The following is an 18,918-nucleotide window of genomic DNA, read 5'->3' as shown; positions in this document are numbered from 1 at the left end:
TCAGGAGCAAAGTATACCTAATAAGCAAAGATGTGGCCTCTGACAATGTTAGATTATTTTAAAAATTTTTTAAGCACTAGCTACTCCTGCCAAACTTCCAAAATAAATATCTGTGGCTAAATTATTCATTGATATATGTATAAAAGTACATCTATTCTGCAGCAAATTTTAACAATAAAATTTGGAAGTAGATTAGCAAAGAGGCAGTTATTTTCCTTTTCAGTACAAAACATTTATAAACAGTGTTTATTTGCATAATTTTAAAGGCAGACTTTTAATTATTTATTTTAAGAGATATTTATGGAAGACCTACAAAATGCCGGCAATGTAGAAACATAATCTGTTAAGCTATATCTGACACATTAAATCAACCTTTGTGTTTGAGATAGCTGACTAAAGTTATTGAATCATTAGTATATCCAAAATCTATTTCATTTTATAAGGCAATTTTATATTTCAGAGTATCTCCTCAACTTACTTTACGAGCCCTGAGGGAGCGTCTTGGTGAGTTCCTGGGTGAAGATGCTATTGCAGAAAAATTTTTATTTCTGAAATGCATTGGAAATAATTTAGCTGTGGTAAGTTTTCTTTTTTTTTTCTTTCTGATTGAGAAAGACCATACCTTCTCAAATTATATTTCTTAAATGCTTATCAACTCAGCTCCTTAAGATATTATTAGATATGTAATCTCAATCAAAATGAAATGAAAATATCATTAAACATACAGATCAACAAAGATAGGTTGCATAGGCATGTTATTGGGCATGAAAATGCTGGGGTTTGTGTGTGAATTTCCTTGCAAAGTAAAGAAATACCAATTTAAAATGTGATCATATAAGTTCTTAAATTTAAATGAAAGTTTTTAAATGTTTTAAACAAGTACTTGAATTCTGGGGAAAAAAATGGGGTTCTCATTGCTTGTGCCACAACTAGACTCATTTGATGTGAAAATGATTTGGCTCCAACATATTTTTTTGGTGTCAACTTTCTTTTTTTTCTTTTTTTTTTCAAGACGGAGTCTTGCTCTGTCGCCCTGGCTAGAGTGCTGTGGTGTGATCTTGGCTCATTGCAACCTCCACCTCCCAGGTTCAAGCAATTCTCCTGCCTCCTGAGTAGCTGGGATTACAGGTGTGCAACACCACGCCTGGCTAAGTTTTGTATTTTTAGCAGAGACAGAGTTTCACCATGTTGGCCAGGCTGGTCTCAAACTCCTGACTTCAGGTGTTCTCCCTGCCTCAGCCTCCCAAAGTGCTGGGATTACAAGCGTGAGCCACCATGCCTGACTGGTGTCAACTATTATTTACTGAACACTCCTATTTGTAGTTTCTGTGACTTAGTGGGCAAGATACTCTAAGAAGAGAGTATTCCTAGCTTAAGTTTCAAATCTAACAAGCCATCAGATCTCAAAGTTTCTGGTCTCTCATATCTACATAAATTTTATTTCCTTAATCAAGATTTTCTATATTTAAACCCTTTAAAATGCAGCATATTCTTATTTCACTCTCATTAACAGATTATATCATTATTATGTGTTTGTGTGAATATTTGCTTAACATCTAACTCTACCATTAGATAATATTTCCTTGTGGGGAGGGACTTCATTTTATTCATCATTGTATTTATAACCAGTGCCTAACAAGGTGCTTTGCACTAGAGGTGTTTAAATGTTCACTGAACAAATTAAATCATGAATGATAATGGAAAAAATAGGCATTTTCTTCCAAAGTACTACTATAATTTGCTGTTAAGATTCTTGGGATCAGCAGCTAAATTTGAAGAGGTTTTGGTCATCAGAGTTCTATTTAGTATGACTTTTGGCATATTAATATTAATTTACTGATCATTAAGTAGCTTTCCTCAAACAGGGAAGAAAATGAACAACTCTCATAATTTTTTGTTCTTTTTCATGATATGTAAATGTACAAAATATCAATCATAGAATCCCAGATTGGAAGGGACTTTCTAAGTAATTTAGGTCAATTTCTAAAATCCTTCTAATATTTTATTATTTTAAACAAGTATTTATTAATGTTTTTCTATATACAAAACTAGAAAAAGAACTAGATACAGATCTTGCCTTCGAAGAGTGCTTAGTGTAGTGATGAAGATTAAAATATATAAAATAAATAAATAAAATACCATATTTTATATATTCAAAAGAAAAGGAGATTACTTCCAGCAGGGGAAGAGGGGAAGTACAAAACTTTGAGAAAGAAGCAATATTTCAATTTGGATCCTAAAAGAAAAATATTTGTTCTTGCAAAGATGAAGGGTGAGAAAAGCTTTCTGAGCAGAGAAAATAGGTTAAGCACAGAAGTAGAAATGCAGACAACTCAGAAATAATAAATAGTACTTTTTTTAATGGAGCATTGAAAGGAAATAGTGGGGAGCAAGTTATAAAGTCGTTTGTTGAAGGTCTTGAATGCCAGATTAGTAGTTTGGATTTTTTCTTGAAACCATGGAGTTTTTGACGAAGAGTGACATGATCAGAGCCTTCAGTAAAATTAATTGGGCCTCACTGAGAAGGATGGATTGAAGTGAGGAGGCAGGAATTTCAGTAAGAAAGTTTTACAGTGGTTCCGGCAAGAGATAATAAGGGCCTAAGGAACAAGCTACCTCTCATATTTCATCTATGACCATTTTCTCCTTGGTTTCATACTTCAGCTAAAAAAATCTTCCTTTGGTTCTCAAATATGGCAGACTCATTTCTGATTTTTGGTCCTTGCACTTGTCTAGAAATCACTTCTCCCTGATTTTCACATAGCTGGCTGTTTCTTTTCGTAATTCAGGACTTAGCTCAAGTATTATCTTTACTAAAAGGCCTTCCCTGACCAACTAGTTTTTAGACATTCTTTCTTCAAGTTACTCTTTATTACATCACTCTGTTTTCTTTTCATAAAACATGTATCACCATCCTAAATTGGGTTTTTATTTATTTAATATCTGCTTTCCCAAGTAGAATGTAACCTCCATGAAAGCAGAAATTTTGCCTTATTTATCATTGTATCCATACCATGTAGAACACTGCCTGACAGATAGTATGCCTTCAGTATTTGTGTTTTGTTTTGTGTTTTGTTTTGTTTTGTTTTTGAGACAGAGTCTCCCTCTGTTGCCCAGGCTGGAGTGCAGTGGTGCACTCTCAGCTCACTGCAGCCTCCACCTCCCGGGTTCAAGTGATTCTCCTGCCTCGGCCTCCCAAGTAGCTGGGGGAGCCACCACACCTGGCTAATTTTTGTATTTTTAGTAGAGATGGGGTTTCACCATGTTGGCCAGGCTGGCCTCGAACTCCTGACCTCAAGTAATCTGCCCGCCTTGGCCTCCCAAAATGCTGGGATTACAAGCGTGAGCCACCACGCCCAGTCCCCCAATATTTGTTAAATAAATAAATAAATAACAAATGAACTCTATGGGTTGAATATGTAGGAAATAAAATAAAGTTTACTAAGTTGGACTCTGGGGTCAGATGACCTGGTTTTGAATCCCGACTTGGAAATTTCCTAGGTATACAATCTTTACTAAGTGTAAAGCACTTAAAATAGTGGCAGGGACATAGTAAGTCCATGTAAGTGATAGGCATAGTTATTATTAATAAATGAATACAATTTCTATTATGTTTGATACAGTGAATAAAAGTAACATATTCTACATTTCTAGAATCTAGCCATAGTTACTAGCTTTTAAGTTTGATTTTTATATTTGCCACAAATACATGCCTTCTGCAAAAAAAGTAGAGGTAAAAAATAATTGAAAAAAAATGTAGCAAAAGCTTTAATTTTTTCTCATTACTTATTTCTAGGTGAAGGAAAAGCAAGAATCAGAACTGAAACTCAAATCATTTGCTCCTCCATATGTATGTAATGTGACATTTTAAACTTATGCTAGTTGTTAACTTAGAGCACTGCTTTTAATTACAAACTAACTTTTAAAATTTCCTATACGTTTTAGGCTCTTCAACCAGAATTATATTTGCTTCCTGTAATGGACCATTTAGGAAATGTTTATTCACCATCATCAACAGTTATTTTAGATGAGTGGCAGACTAATAATGGTATTAATGAAGCTGATGGAACATTCCACAGACCAATTAGTGTAACTTTGTTCAAGGAGGAACCTGGAAGAGATCGCAGTTTGTTAGAAAACACTTTGAAAGAGCTTCCTAACAAGAATCAGGAAGAAGGTGATTTTAAACTGGAATGGGAAAAAGAAAGAGGCTATTATAGTACATTTTAGCAGTCAAGTCTGTAAGCAAACCCTGAGCAAACCTAGCCTTACAAATATAGGCAGTATAAAAAGAAAGCTACAATTCCACTTGGGGATTTCTAAAAAAATATTTTTGCCAGATGGGAGGAAAAGAAAACAATTTACTATGTTAAAATAAAAATAAAATCAAAATAGTTACAGCACTTAAATGAACATTACCTCCTTTACTTCTTTTTTAATAAAACAGTTTTAGATAAAAGTAAAGCTACAGGGGAAGGGAAAGGAAAGATGACTGCATAAAACATTGGTATTACTCAGAGACCAGAAGGATCAGGAAAACAGTATCAAACCAAGACAACAACAACAAAAAAACTTTAATGTTGGGGAACATATGTATTTCAGAGAATTTTAAAATTTTTATCTGATTACACCTATCAATTTACTAATAATTACTAATAACTCAATTCTTCAAAAGTGATAGGGGCCAGGAGTGGTGGCTTATACCTGTAATAAGCACTTTAAGAGGCCAAGGTGGGTGGATCACTTGAGCCCAGGAGTTTGAGACCAGCTTGGGCAACATGGCAAGACCCTGTCTCTACGAAAAAACACAAAAGTTAGCCAGGTGTGGTGGCACATGCCTGTAGTCCCAGCTACTCAGGAGACTGAGGTGGGAGGATTGCTTTAGCCAGGGACGGGGAGGTTGCAGTGAGCTGAGATCGCACCATCACCCTTCAGTCTGGGTGACAGAGCAAGACCTTGTCTCAAAAAAAAAAAAAAAAAAAAAAAAGATAGGTAATTTAAAATGTTTAAATAAAAATTAAACTCATAAATAAATAAAGCTGACTACAGTCTAATAATCAATAGGAAAAAAAGGTAATTTAAAATGTTTAAATAAAAATTAAACTCACTGAGCATCTAACTGATGTCAAGTAATAAACAGTAAATATTAAATGCACTTAAGATGAAAGCAGGTACTAACTTTGGAGCATTGTTGGGTTTAGAATAAATTTAGAATACAAGAAATGTAACTGATTAAGAACTACTATATTCTACAGCTTTAATAGATGTCTTTAGTCAACATCTGGGGGATGCATTTCATTTGTAAATGTTTAGTATATCTGCTTTTACTTCGCAGTTTATTTTTTAATGTAATATGATAAAAAAGTTAAAAGTTTAACTAATTTTTTTCCTATTGATTCTTAGACTGTAGTCAGCTTTATTTATATGCTTTAAATGAGAGGCCAGTGTGTGCTCATTTTTAAAAGTTCTAGAAACATCAGTAAGTATTAGGAAGAAAATAAGTATAAAGTATACTTTTACTAATAAATGTAAAGAAGAAAATAAAGATTGACAATAATTTTACTACTCAGAGATTACTATTACTTAGAATTCTGATGTATATTCTTCCAGTTATTATTTTTTAGTTCTTATATATAAAATATATTTTTACTTTTCAGAAATGAAGACACAGACTCTTAAAGCCTCTTTTATATTAAAATATAAACATTTCATATCAAAAAATATAGATCTATGTCATTATAGAATTCCCTGTGTCATAATTTACTTCCCCAACCCTTTATTAATGTTTTTGCTATCATGTATAGTGCAATGAGCAACATTTTTTTTTTTTCTTTTTGAGATGGAGTCTCGCTCTGTTGCCCAGGCTGGAGTGCAGTGGCACAATCTCGGCTCACTGCAACCTCTGCCTCCCAGGTTCAAGCAAATCTGCCTCAGCCTCCCTAGTACCTGGGACTACAGGTGCGCACCATCATGTCCAGCTAATTTTTGTATTTTTAGTAGAGGCGGGGTTTTACCATGTTGGCTAGGGTGGTCTCGAACTCCTGACCTCAGGTAATCCACCCACCTTGGCCTCTCAAAGTGCTAGGATTAGAGGCGTGAGCCACCGCTCCAGGCCAGAGCAACATTTTTCTAAATGCAGTTTCATGCATTTGTCCTACTATTATTTTTAGAAGTTTAACTGCTATTTCTAAGGTAACAACCTTATAAACCTTGTATGTTTTTCTCTGGTCACACTTCTTCCTTCTCCAGTAGAGATAACTACTACTTTGATATTTGTGGTAATTGTTTTCTTGCTTTACTTTTGCTTTCTGTATTTTGAAGCTCTGTTATTAGGTGCATGCATATTTAGGATTATTATGTCTTCTTGATAAACTGACCCCTATATCATGTCTTGTTTCTCTTTATCGCTGGTAGTAGTACTTATTTTGTATTATTTTCTTAAGTGTAATTTGCGGTTTGTCTTTTTACTCTATGATTCTTTTGATCATAGGAATTCCTTGTAGTATTACAACTGATATATATATATCCCTTGATAATATAGTTTAGTTATGTCTGTTTTGAATTTTATTTATGTATATCATTTTGGACTTGCTTCTCTTACTCAACATTGTAAGAGTCAACCATACCTATTTATTTTCATTGTTGTGCTATTCCATTTTATACTCATACAATTTATTTACATTACAATTTATTTGTCTATTCTATGGCTGATGGACATTTGGCTTGTTTGCAGCTTGGGACTATTACAAATATCCTGTTATGTACATTTTTGTACACAAGTCCTAAATGTGCATGTGCAAGAGAATTGGCATTGTTCATTGTTCATGTTCATGTACATGTTCAACTTCACTAAACAACATCCATGTGTTTTCCAAAGCGATAGTACCCAGCAGCAATGTCTAAAAGTTCCTGTTGAACGATAATCTTGCTATTATGTCATATATTTTCTGTCTCCTTGTTTCTCTGCCCCACATTCTGGAAAAAATAAAGAATGAGGTAGTATAGATTTCTTCCAAATGCATTTCCAGTTATCCCAAAATATCATTCATTCTCTCCCCACTGATTTCAAATGGCACCTTTACCACACTATATATATTCTTATACATACATGACCACTTTCTATTTATCCATTTTCTGAACTAGTACTAACATTAATATTTTTTATATATCTGGCAGGGTGATTTCCCATTCAGTATTGTTATTCTTTATTGTGAGGTTCGAAATTGGATATCATATGTGAAACTGCTTTGTATCTGTAAATCAACACACCAACAAATACAAGTAATTCTTTTCGATAGTTTTGGTTTGAACTTTTATTTCCTCTGTGGTTTGTCATTTTGTTGGAAAATCCAGTTTTTAAAAATTTTTATAAATATTATAAACTCTTTGAGGACAAGGATTTATTGCTGCTTACTCAGAGTCAAATACAGTGCCTAGACCACAGTCCTGAATAAATATTTGTTGAAAATTAATAACTGTCTTAACATACCAATGAGTAAATAATATGTAATCAATTACTGTGTTCTTAGTAACTGTAATGGTACAAAAATGATAACAGATGCTATCCCTTCTGAAATGTGACATTTTAGAGAATAAATTTATAATAAATAATAAAGTTTGGGGAGAATGCTGGTAATTTTTTTTTTTTTTTTTTTTTTTTTTTTTGAGACGGAGTCTCGCTCTGTTGCCAGGCTGCAGTGCAGTGATGCGATCTCGGCTCACTGCAACCTCCGCCTCCCGGGTTCCAGCAATTCTCCTGCCTCAGCCTCATGATAGCTGGGATTACAGGTGCCTGCCACCACACCCAGCTAATTTTTGTATGTTTAGTAGAGACGGGGCTTCTCCATGTTGGCTAGGCTGATCTCAAACTCCTGACCTCAGGTGATCCACCCGCCTCGGCCTCCCAAAGTGTTGGGATTACAGGCATGAGCGACTGCGCCCGGCTGAAGCCTAAACTCCTTTTTTTTTTTTTTAATTTTTTTTGGAGACCGAGTCTCGCTCCGTCAGCCAGGCTGGAGTGCAGTGGCACAATCTCGCCTCACCGCAACTTCCGCCTCCTGGGTTCAAGCGATTCTCCTGCCTCAGCCTCCCGAATAGCTGGGACTACAGGCACACGCTGCCACACCCGGCTAATTTTTTTGTGTTTTAGCAGAGATGGGGTTTTACCGTGTTGCCCAGGCTGGTCTCAAACTCCTGAGCTCGGTCAATCCGCCCGCCTGGGACAGGCAGTCCACCCACCTTGGCCTCCCAAAGTACTAGGATTACAGGCATGAGCCACCGCGCCTGGCCGAGCCTAAGCTTCTTAAGATGGCATAGAGAACTCTTCAAATCCAGGGCTACAGTGTATGGCCATGCAGATTGTTTACTGCCTATCTCCAGAAGGCCTCCGTCTCATAGATCGTGATATGAATGAAGCTTTCAGGATTTACTTAATGTTGGGGTTAGTTCAGTAATTTTTATCTATTATTATTAGTAGTAATACTACTATTTAATAGTATGAGGTTAGGAAAGGGAGGGAGAGAAGTACTATAAACTGGTACTTCTGGAGAGGTAGGTAGCGACTTGAACTACAAGAGCCTTGCTTACAAAGCTGAAGAGTTTAGTAGGTAATGGGAAGCAATCTGAAGTTTTTAACTTGGCATGATTGGATTTTAGTTCTAGAAAAACAGCCTAGGTGACAAGATGGAAAATAGACTTAGGGACTAGGAAAATGGCAATGGGATATAAATCAGAACTTAAAGTCAAGAAACTTATCAGGATTGGACAGTGTGCAAGGTGCTTTACATGCATTATGCAATTTTAGAGATAAGGAAAGAGAAGTTAGAGAAATAACTTACCTAAAGTCATACATGTTATGGCCATGCCAGGACTTGAGCTCTTTTGTGTTTGACTAAAGCCCATGCTTTATAACACTGTGCTAGAGTCATACTGAACTTTTCATTATGGATAAAAATGCTCCACACATTATTAGTATTCTGCTCCTTGCACATACCGTATTCTTTGCTTAAATTCCTCCTACTCCCTTCTTTGCCACCAAACAGCTCATAGTTCAAAACTTAATTTCACAGTTATCACTCCCTTTTCTGTGACTCTATCATATTTTAAACATATATTTGTTGGAGTTCTCAAAACACTGAGTTCTACATTATTGTTTCTTTTTATGGGTGGGTAGGGAGAGTTGTAGTTCACTATTAGCTTTTACACAGCTGGTACGTCCATTTTTTATTCATTTTGCATTATATAGATCTTTTAGACAATCTGTTTTTTTGTTTTGTTTTGTTTTGTTTTGTTTTGTTTGAGACAGGGTCTGTCTCCAGCCCAGGCTGGAGAGCAGTGGCACAACCTTGGCTCACTGAAGTGTCTGCCTCCTGGATTCAAGCTATTCTCCTGCCTCAGCCTCCCAAGTAGCTGGGATTACAGGTGCACGCCACCACACCTGGCTAATTTTTGTATTTTTAGTAGAGACAACGTTTTACCATGTTGGCCAGGCTGATCTCAAACTCCTGACCTCAAATGATCCACCCGCCTCGGCCTCCCAAAGACCTGGGATTACAGACGTGAGCCGCCATACCAAGCCTCTGTTTGTTGTTCTTAAGTGACAATTTCAATGCCAGGTGGGAAATAAATTGTAGCAGCCAAACAAAAACCAATATGGGCTCCAGGTTGCACAATATTTTGGCAGTATTTTTTTTTTTTTTTGAGACAGGGTCTTGCTCTGATGCCCAGGCTGGAGAGCAGTGGTGTGATCATGGCTCACTACAGCTTTGACCTTCCAGGATCAAGACATCCTCCCACCCCAGTCTCCCAAGTAGCTGGGAACACAGGCATGCACCACCATGCCTGGCTAATTTATTTTAATTTTGTAGAGATGCTGCCCAGGCTGGTCTTGAACTACTGGGCTCAAGATATCTTCCTGCCCAGCCTCCCACAGTGCTGGGTTTACAGGCATGAGCCACCATGCACAGCAACAACTCTTGTAAAATGACTTTTCAAATATCAATTTGGCTCACTTATTCTTTTCTGAATTAAAAAAATTGATTTCTCCAAGGGAAAAAATCTGCATTAATACTGCCAGGTTCATGGATCTTTTGTTTATACAGACCATGTAGAACATTAGTGTTAATATTTCAAAGATAGACTGTAGTTTTCCTATATTGAGAAATTCTGTTAAAATGAAGGGAGATTTTATCAATGAAAATGTATGTGAAATAAAAATTGACATTTTATGTTCTGTATTCCTACCAGCATTTTCCAGAGAAGGTTCCTCAGAGCACGGTTTCAAAAACTGCTTTGGCAAACAGTTTGTAAAGACAATTAAGGCCAACGCAGTGGCTTATGCCTGTAATTTCAGTACTTTGGGAGGCCAAGGCGGGCATATCACCTGAGGTCAGGAGTTCAAGACGAGCCTTGCCAACCTGGTGAAACCCTGTCTATACTAAAAATACAAAAATTCACTGGGCGTGGTGGCACATGCCTGTAATCCCAGCTACTCGGGAGGCTGAGGCAGGAGAATCGCTTGAACCTGGGAGGTGGAGGCTGCAGTGAACCAAGATTGCACCACTGCACTCCAGCCTGGGCAACAGAGCAAGTCTCTATCTCAAAAAAAAAAAAAAAAAAAAAGAAAGACAATTAAATTTCAGGAAACCCCCAACTTACCTACCCCCTCTTGCAGATTTAGTTGTACATGGAGACAGACAAACCCTTTAATAGGAGTGAATAGTGAATGTGTGTGTAGGGGATTGTGTTGCTGTTTGATGTTGCCTAATTCAACATTTTCCAAGCTGAATTAACCAAATAATTTTCTTTTCACATAAACTAATATTTCATTAAATTCACTTTGGAAACTGTTGATATATCTATATAGGAAAGTTCATGGGGATTCTGAAATCTAGAATAAGATTATAGTGTATATGTATAAAAACAAAAGTGTATTTTACTATTTTCTTAACATTCTGAACTTTATTTTCCATGGATGACTGTCAACATCAGCTGGGGGAAAAGCCACTGCAGAAAAAAGCCAAATTGCAAAAAATCAAATTGGAAGTTCTGAGTTGCCAAGATCATTGGAAGATTCAAATAATGATTGCTTTGGCACCAAAAAAAGGTAATTAGTATAGATGCTGATTCCACATGCCATAATCTAAACAATAAGAAAAAGAGTAAGATATTCAGAGTACTGTTATAAAGACTTCTACTTAAAGATATGAGTGAAATTAGTGATATTTTAATTAAAATTACCTTGATTCAGATCTTTACTGTTTTTTGCTAACATTCCTCTCCAAGATAATGAGGGATAATTCATAACTTACATTTATTTCTATTGTAGTACTTTTATCATTGGGACAACTTGATGACAGAAAAATTTCTGTCTTTGTTTCCCTTCATTAGAACTAATTATCCTGCCTCTCTTAAGTTCTTGGTTATAGGTAAACTAATCAATATGCTTGATTTTCACACTGGTATCATTTCATTCAAAATTATAGTACTTAGACAAGAGTTTTACACAGTCTTTTGAAATTAAGATAAGGGTTTTTATAAACAGTTATTCACAAAAGAACAATAAACAAATATGTTTCTAAAATTTCAAGTAATTTTATCTTGCTGTAGATATTGAACCAGAATTTAGCTATAATATAATAAAATATGATTTTATTACTCATACTAAATGTAGCTTTACACGGATTACTAATGAGTCTGAAAGAACATATGATAATGGTCTCAGGCTGACTTTGAAAATTTTCAATATTTGTGTTTACAGAGCATCAAATAAAATACATAAAATATGAAAAGTTAATATTCATGGGATCATGTTTTAATGACTTTCAAACCTGTCATTTCCTTTAAGTCAGTGTCTTTGGGAAAATGAAGATGATACAGCTATCAGTAGAAGACAGGACAATCAGGTACTATTTTAAATTTTTTGTTTAAACATAGTATTGCAACATTATAATATTTTTACTAAGATTAAACTGAAACTGCAGATTAAAATGTCTAAGTTTTCCAGAAACATACTTCTAATATCAATATAATCAATAGTAGTCCAATTTTTCTGTTTTTATAAATAAGGTAACAATATGCCCAAATGAGAAGGGGGAAAAGTTATCCACCGACACCTTTTTGGATTATCTTCTCAAAATTTATTACTCGTTTTAAAGGTACATCAAACTACACTTAACTAGCAGCTTTCATAGCAATTTGTAATTTATTATAGTAATACCTGTACTTGATTAACTTATCTCTTTAGAACAGAATTATATAGTGTGTTAAGAAGCAGTATAATAGTAAATTGCTTATGTTATAGTTACTAGCTGTGTGACCTTGGATATGTTACCTAATTTGAATTGCACTGGTTTAAACGAGTTAATGAACACTATTCACGTCACCAGTTTATTCTCAAGAAATGATGGAAAGACTAGGAGAATTTTGCACATATTTGCAGGACGAATTTAGGACAGTCTTAAGAATGATAACAATACTAATTTTAATAATAGCTATCAATGAGTATCAACTACCAGGCACCATTCTAAGTATTTTACACATACTGACTCATTTAATCCCCGTAAAGGAAACTCCATGAGGTAGGTTATGGTTATCATCTGTTTTACAGATGAGGAAACTGAGGCACAGAGAGGTTCCATGTCTTTCCTAGGTCATACATATAGTTAGTAAGTACTAGAGCTGGGCTTAGATCCTAAATAATGTAGACTGGCTTCAGAATTCATAGTCTTAACCATTTTAATAACTACCTACCTAAATAATACTACTAATAACATAGCAACAACCAATTAGATAGCATTTATTGAGCAAATCACTGTTCTAAATGCTTTATGTATGTTAATTCATTTAATTCAACAACTATTATCCTTATTTTCAGATGAGAAAACTAAAACACAGAAAGTTACATTAATTTTTCCACGGTTATGTCTTTCATACTCATTGGACAAAATTCCAACCATAGTTAATAAACCACAAACTTCAAATGAGTGTTTAATTCTGCCAACAAATATACTACATTTTCTTGGTCCATTACTATTCTTCTAGACAACTGTGTCATACCTTCTCCTCAAACAATCAAGACCTCCTTTCTCTTGCACTCTCAGTGATAATTTTTGTTAAACAGAGGTAATTTGAAGAGAACCACGAATCTCAAAATTTTATGTACAGAATGAGGTTGTGGTTGTGGTTCAGTTGAGATCCTCAGATACCCACCTCCTACACCATTTGTTAACACTTTATTTTTCCTGTTGCATTATTCAAAAGTCAGTTGACTCTGTAAGATCTAGGACAACTTCTAACCTCCCTTTCTGCTCAATGATTTTTTTTTATCCTTATGCCAATACCACATTATCTTCATTACTGAGGGTTTATAGTAGTTATTGTTATCAGATAGCGTAAGATTTCCAAGTCAATTTTTTTTCAAGATCATTTTGGTGATTCTAGATTCTTTGTGTTTTAATATAAATTTTAGAATCAGCTTGTCAATTTCTTACCAAAAGACTACTGGAATTTTGAGTGAAATCACCGTGAATCTGTCAATCAATTTGGGAGGAAAACTTATATCCTAACTATACTGAATCTTCTAATCTATGAACACAGTATATTTCTCTATTTATGTCACTAGTTTCTTTCAGCAGTGTCTGTGCTTTTAGTGTATTGCTCTTATATCTTTTAATATTACATTTATTTTTAGATATTTGGTATTTTTGAAGCTTCTATAGAATGGTATTTTAAAATTTTTATTTTTGAATTGTTGCTAGTTTATAGAAATGTAATTGATTTTTATACATTGAACTCATCTATTGAGATTTTGCTAAATTCAATTAGTTCTATCAGGTTTTTTTTGCAGATTCTTCAGGACTTTCTACATACATATTCATGTCATCTGTGAAAAACAATAGTTTTACTCTTTCTTTCTATTTTTGTTATGAATTAAGTGTTTTTTCCTCCAGCTTCCTGAGTGTCAGAAGCTGTAATGGCAATAATAATGATGGCTTCTTGCTTTCAGCGTAGTTCTGGTGATGGCCTCAACAATGATAACTTCACTAATGGAAACATCATTTTAGGAGACCAGATCTAGAACCTGCTCCTCCAGTCTTTCTGATACACTTAATTTCCTTTATTACATTTCTTCGTGCTTAAACCTGCACTGAACTGATTCAGTATTTGGTACAGAAAGTGTGATATGGGCCAACAACTTTTACAAATGAGAATCTCAGACTGGTTATTGCAAAAGAACTGCAATATTTTGTTAATTTGTGCTAGTAGAAACTTAGAAAAATATTATTGGGAATAGATTCAGAGCAGGAATGAAAGAATATAACTTTAAATTGGCTCAAGTTTAATAATATGGATACACTTATCAGAGATTCTGGATTTAATGTGCTAGCGCCAGCAACTGTGAGTGGTAAAAAACATTTTGCTAAATTGAGTGAGGCTGACAGAAACCTGGACAATATGGTGGTTCGTACTGAGTAAATTTAGAATGCCAAGAATTTCTTGTTAAAAAGTAGAGCAAGAAATCCAAACACTTTGGGATATAAAAATGTTAAGAGAAGATTTATATCCACTTTTCTTTTTTTTGAGATGGAGTCTCGCTCTCTCACCCAGGCTGGAGTGCAGTGGCGCGATGTCCGCTCACTGCAAGCTCTACCTCCGGAGTTCACGCCATTCTCCTGCCTCAGCCTCCCGAGTAGTTGGGACTACAGGTGCCCGCCACCACGCCTGGCTAATTTTTTTGTATTTTTAGTAGAGACGGGGTTTCACCGTGTTAGCCAGGATGGTCTTGATCTCCTGACCTCGTGATCCGCCCGCCTCGGCCTCCCAAAGTGCTAGGATTACAGGCGTGAGTCACTGCGCCCGGCCCACTTAATTCTTTAACAAGACATTGGGGAAATATATTGGAAAGGCAACCCCAGAATTCTTTTAAAAAACCTTATAGTGGCTGTTTTGTGTCACATGGAATGAAGATGGAACTATACTTGATTTCTCCTTTTTTTTTTTTTTGAGACGGAGTCTCACTTTGTTGCTCAGGCTGGAGTGCAGTGATGCCATCTCAGCTCACTGCAACCTCTGCCACCCAGGTTCAAGCGATTCTCCTGCCTCAGCCTCCCGAGTAGCTGGGATTATAGGCACCTGCCACCGTGCCCAGCTAATTTTTGTAGTTTTAGTAGAGACAGAGTTTCACCATCTTGGCCAGGCTGGTCTTGGACTCCTGACCTCGTGATCCGCCTGCATCGGCCCCCCAAAGTGCTGAAATTATAGGCGTGAGCCACCACGCCCGGCCTACTTGATTTCCTTAGAGATGACAGTATCCCTGAAGAAGCCAACTTACAGCATTTTACTATATAAGAGAAAACAGTACCAGAGTGATCATAAGGATGTATGATTAAGAAATCCTTGACAACAGTTAATTGCCAAGGTGTCCCTAAGACTAATCACGATGTTCCTGAGACTGAAGTGGATAAGCATACCAGTAAGCTATTAGTCTGTATAACCAAAAATTATTTTTAGTCTTCACAAATAGACGTCTACCTTGAATAACCACATGAAGATTCACATCCCCTTATTAAATTACCAGACCTTAGCCAGTTTACATACCCAGTACTTACTGAGTGAAGGGGAGGCCAGGTATCCTTGAGGAAGAACCCTGTCACTCAGCCACAAGTATGGACTAAATTTCCTTACCTTCCTAAATTTCCTTTACCTTCCTTAAGGGGATGAGAGGTTGTTTACCCAGATGACTACAATGGAGAAAGGGAGGTACCCATACTTCTCAGGATTCATGGCAATGGCTTTGATGTGATTCTGATCGTGGGGGACCTGAATAACTCCATGTTCCACTAATAGGGTGGAGGTTTAGAGGGGTCAGATAATAAGTGAAGTTTTGGCTAAGTCAGTCTTCTGGTGTGCTGAATGGCTTTGCAAATTCTCCCTGTAGTCATTCCCTTAATTCATGAATGCATACTTTGAAGGACTTACTCAGCAAATGGCAGAATCCTCATACTGCCTCTCTGACACTTGCAGCATGGGCAGTAAGGAAAGTTATAGTAGAGAGGGCCAAGTGAAATATGATGGAATGGCCTATTCATTACCAAAACAGTAAACCAAAGCATTACCAACCTCCTGGAGGAATTGCGGGTTTTGTGCCATGATCAAAACTTGAAAATGGCAGAAAAGGTTATTCCTATCATAGCCACATTCAACTCACCTAGTTGGTCTGTGCAGAAGATTAATGGGCCTTGGTGTCAAGTGGTGACGATTGTAGCTGCTACTCCTTACATCATCTCTTTATTAGAACAAATTATTACAGCCTGATGCTCCTATTATGCCATTCTTAGTCTGGAAAATGCTTTTTTCTTCATCCCAATTTGCAGAGAAAACCAAAAGTAGCAAATAGGAATAGCAGTAGACCTTCACTGTTTTGCCTAAGGGCTGTGTCAATTCTGGCTCCTTGTCATAATCTAGTTTATAGGCAACTTGACCATATCATGATCCCCTTGGACCTGATAAACAGGAAATACCAAATAATCTAGATACCTTAGGTAAGACGTATGTTTCTTAGGGGGTAGGAGATAAGCTGCAAGAAAATTTAGGAGTCTATCAATTCAGAGAAATTTCAGGGAGCTCCATGGTCTGCAACATGTTGAGGTATCCCCTTGCCCCAGCTACCATTGAGAATGAGACAAAGCACTTTGTGGACCTTTTTTGGAATTTGTAGAGAGATTTACTGCATTAGGATGTGCTGCTCTTATTTTTTATTTAAACCAAGTGAATCAGAAGCCAACTTTGAGTGGGACTTAAACAAGAGAAGGCTTGTAAGGTGATCCCAGAGGGATTGCAAGCAATGCTGCCACTTGTGGGGTTTTTGGTTTTGGTTTTGGTTTTGATTTGAGACAGGGTCTCATTCTGTTGCCCAGGCTGGAATGCAGTGGAGTGCTCACAGCTCACTGCAGCCTTGACCTCCCAGACTCAATCCATCCTCCCACCTTAGCCTCCTGAGTACCTGAGACTACAGACACATGCCACCACAACCAGCTAATTTTTGTATTTTTTGTAGAGTTGGGGTTTCTCCGTGTTGCCCAGGCTGGTCTCCAACTCCTGGACTCAAGCAATCGGCCCTCCTCAGCCTCCCAAAGTGTTGGGATTATAGGCATGAGCCACTGCACCCAGCCCACTAGTGTTTTAATGTCTGTCCAGATTATCCAGTGATGCTTGATGTATAGTAGATTGGAATGCTAAATGGAGTCTGTACAAGCCCTGGTAGGAGAATCACAGCTCTAAGCCCTTGGGTTTGGGAGCAAAGGCATACCATCTTCAGCAAATAATTGTTGTTATATTGTTGCTGGATACTTTTATTGTTTCCAAATTTTACCTATTATAAACAGCACACACAAACAAGAGAGGAATATATACTTATGTGTAGAATTGCTGGAAAATGCCTATCTATAACTTAAATAATGCCAAAATGTATTCCAAAATGATTATACAAATTTACGCTCCCACTAGGAATCCAAGACATTTCCTGTTACACTACATTCTCAATAATACATACTGTCTTCACACTTTAAGATGTTTTGCACTCTGGTGGATGCTTAATGCTATTTAACTGTGGTTTGAATTTTTTAATTTCCCTGGTTACCCTTATATTTTATGGATCCCATTTTGATAACCATTTTGTGGGGGGGGATTACCGGTTTAAGTATTTCTATTGGGTTGGCTGCCATTTATTTCTGGTTAGTAGGAGTTTTTAATATGCTCTGGAAGATAGTACTTTGATGTTTGTGTGTGTTGCAAATATCTTCCTCTACTTCGTGGCTTGTCTATGGTTTACCTTGCTGAATACATTAAGTATTCCATATTCTTAATTTTTTCCACATTCTCTATGTCTCAGACTGAGAATGGTATGTTAGAATCTCCTCTTATTACTGTGTTACTATTTATGCTTACACCTCCTGTGGCTTCTGCTTTATGTGTTTCTATGTTATTTGGCACAAAGTTGTTCTTATGTGAATATTATTACTTTTGCATTATGAAGCATCTTTCTTCGGCTCATTTAATGCCTTTTTGGCCTGAATTCTTCCTTACTGCATGTCAAAATACTCTGCTTTCTTTTTGTTTGCATTTATTTGATATATTCCCATTCTCGACTCCCCTCCTTTTTATCTGCCTTTCTGAGTCACTTTGTTTTAGATGTATCTCTTATGTACAGCCTAGAGTTGGGTTTTGCTTTGTAAGCTAGTCTGAAAGTCTTTTTTATTTAGTTAGATGAGTTATGTCCATTTATACAATTGATATGACTGATATGTTTAGTCTCAGATTTGTCATTTTATTTTATATTTACTGTGTGTCTTCTATTTATTTGGGTTTTTTTCATCTCGGTATTTAGAAAGATTTGTATTTTTGTTCTAATATTTATCTTTATAGTAATACACTTAAGCTAGTATTTTTGGCCCCTCTTTTTTCCTTTTTTAAAAATTTATGCTTCTGCTTTTGATTTGCTACCTCTAAAATTATGCTCTGACTCCTCCTTGTTATATTTGAGGCAATCAGAAAACTTGTCCTACTTTCACTTTTTTCCCTCCCTTTTCTTCTCGTTTATTTTCAGTTGTGTTATTTCTACTTTGTCAAACGATATAACATTTTTTGGAATTTGTAGAGAGATTTACAATTTTTTCTGTACTGTTCACTTAGTCTTATCCCCTCACTTTTGTTTTAGTCTCAGAACTATAATTAAATATGTTCAACATTTAACTGCCTATTATTTTGCAGAAGATTTTTCAGTGATTTCTTGGTTGGATGAAGCTCAACCTATACTAGGAAAAGATCCTGAGCCCAGTATTCCCTTAGTTCTTGCACATTTAAAACTTTCTCTAGAGCAAGGATGGGTAGACTAAGGTCTGTATCATGCTTAGTAAGGCC

The 18,918-nt window shown here is 36.2% G+C and overlaps 1 protein-coding gene across 1 annotated transcript in view; it reads left to right on the top strand.

Annotated features, from left to right (window-relative positions):
• Positions 1-18,918, top strand: part of SPATA1 (spermatogenesis associated 1) — a 54,662-nt gene that overhangs the window by 20,410 nt on the left and 15,334 nt on the right. The window contains 5 exon segments of the mRNA XM_003260266.3: positions 461-578; positions 3,797-3,850; positions 3,946-4,177; positions 10,990-11,104; positions 11,846-11,903. Of these exon segments, the coding sequence (XP_003260314.2) occupies positions 461-578; positions 3,797-3,850; positions 3,946-4,177; positions 10,990-11,104; positions 11,846-11,903 (577 nt within the window).

This window comes from Nomascus leucogenys, chromosome 12, assembly GCF_006542625.1.
Source record: "Nomascus leucogenys isolate Asia chromosome 12, Asia_NLE_v1, whole genome shotgun sequence".
NCBI lineage: Eukaryota > Metazoa > Chordata > Mammalia > Primates > Hylobatidae > Nomascus > Nomascus leucogenys.
The sequence above is the reverse complement of the archived record's forward strand: the minus strand, read 5'-3'. Positions and strand labels throughout refer to the sequence as shown.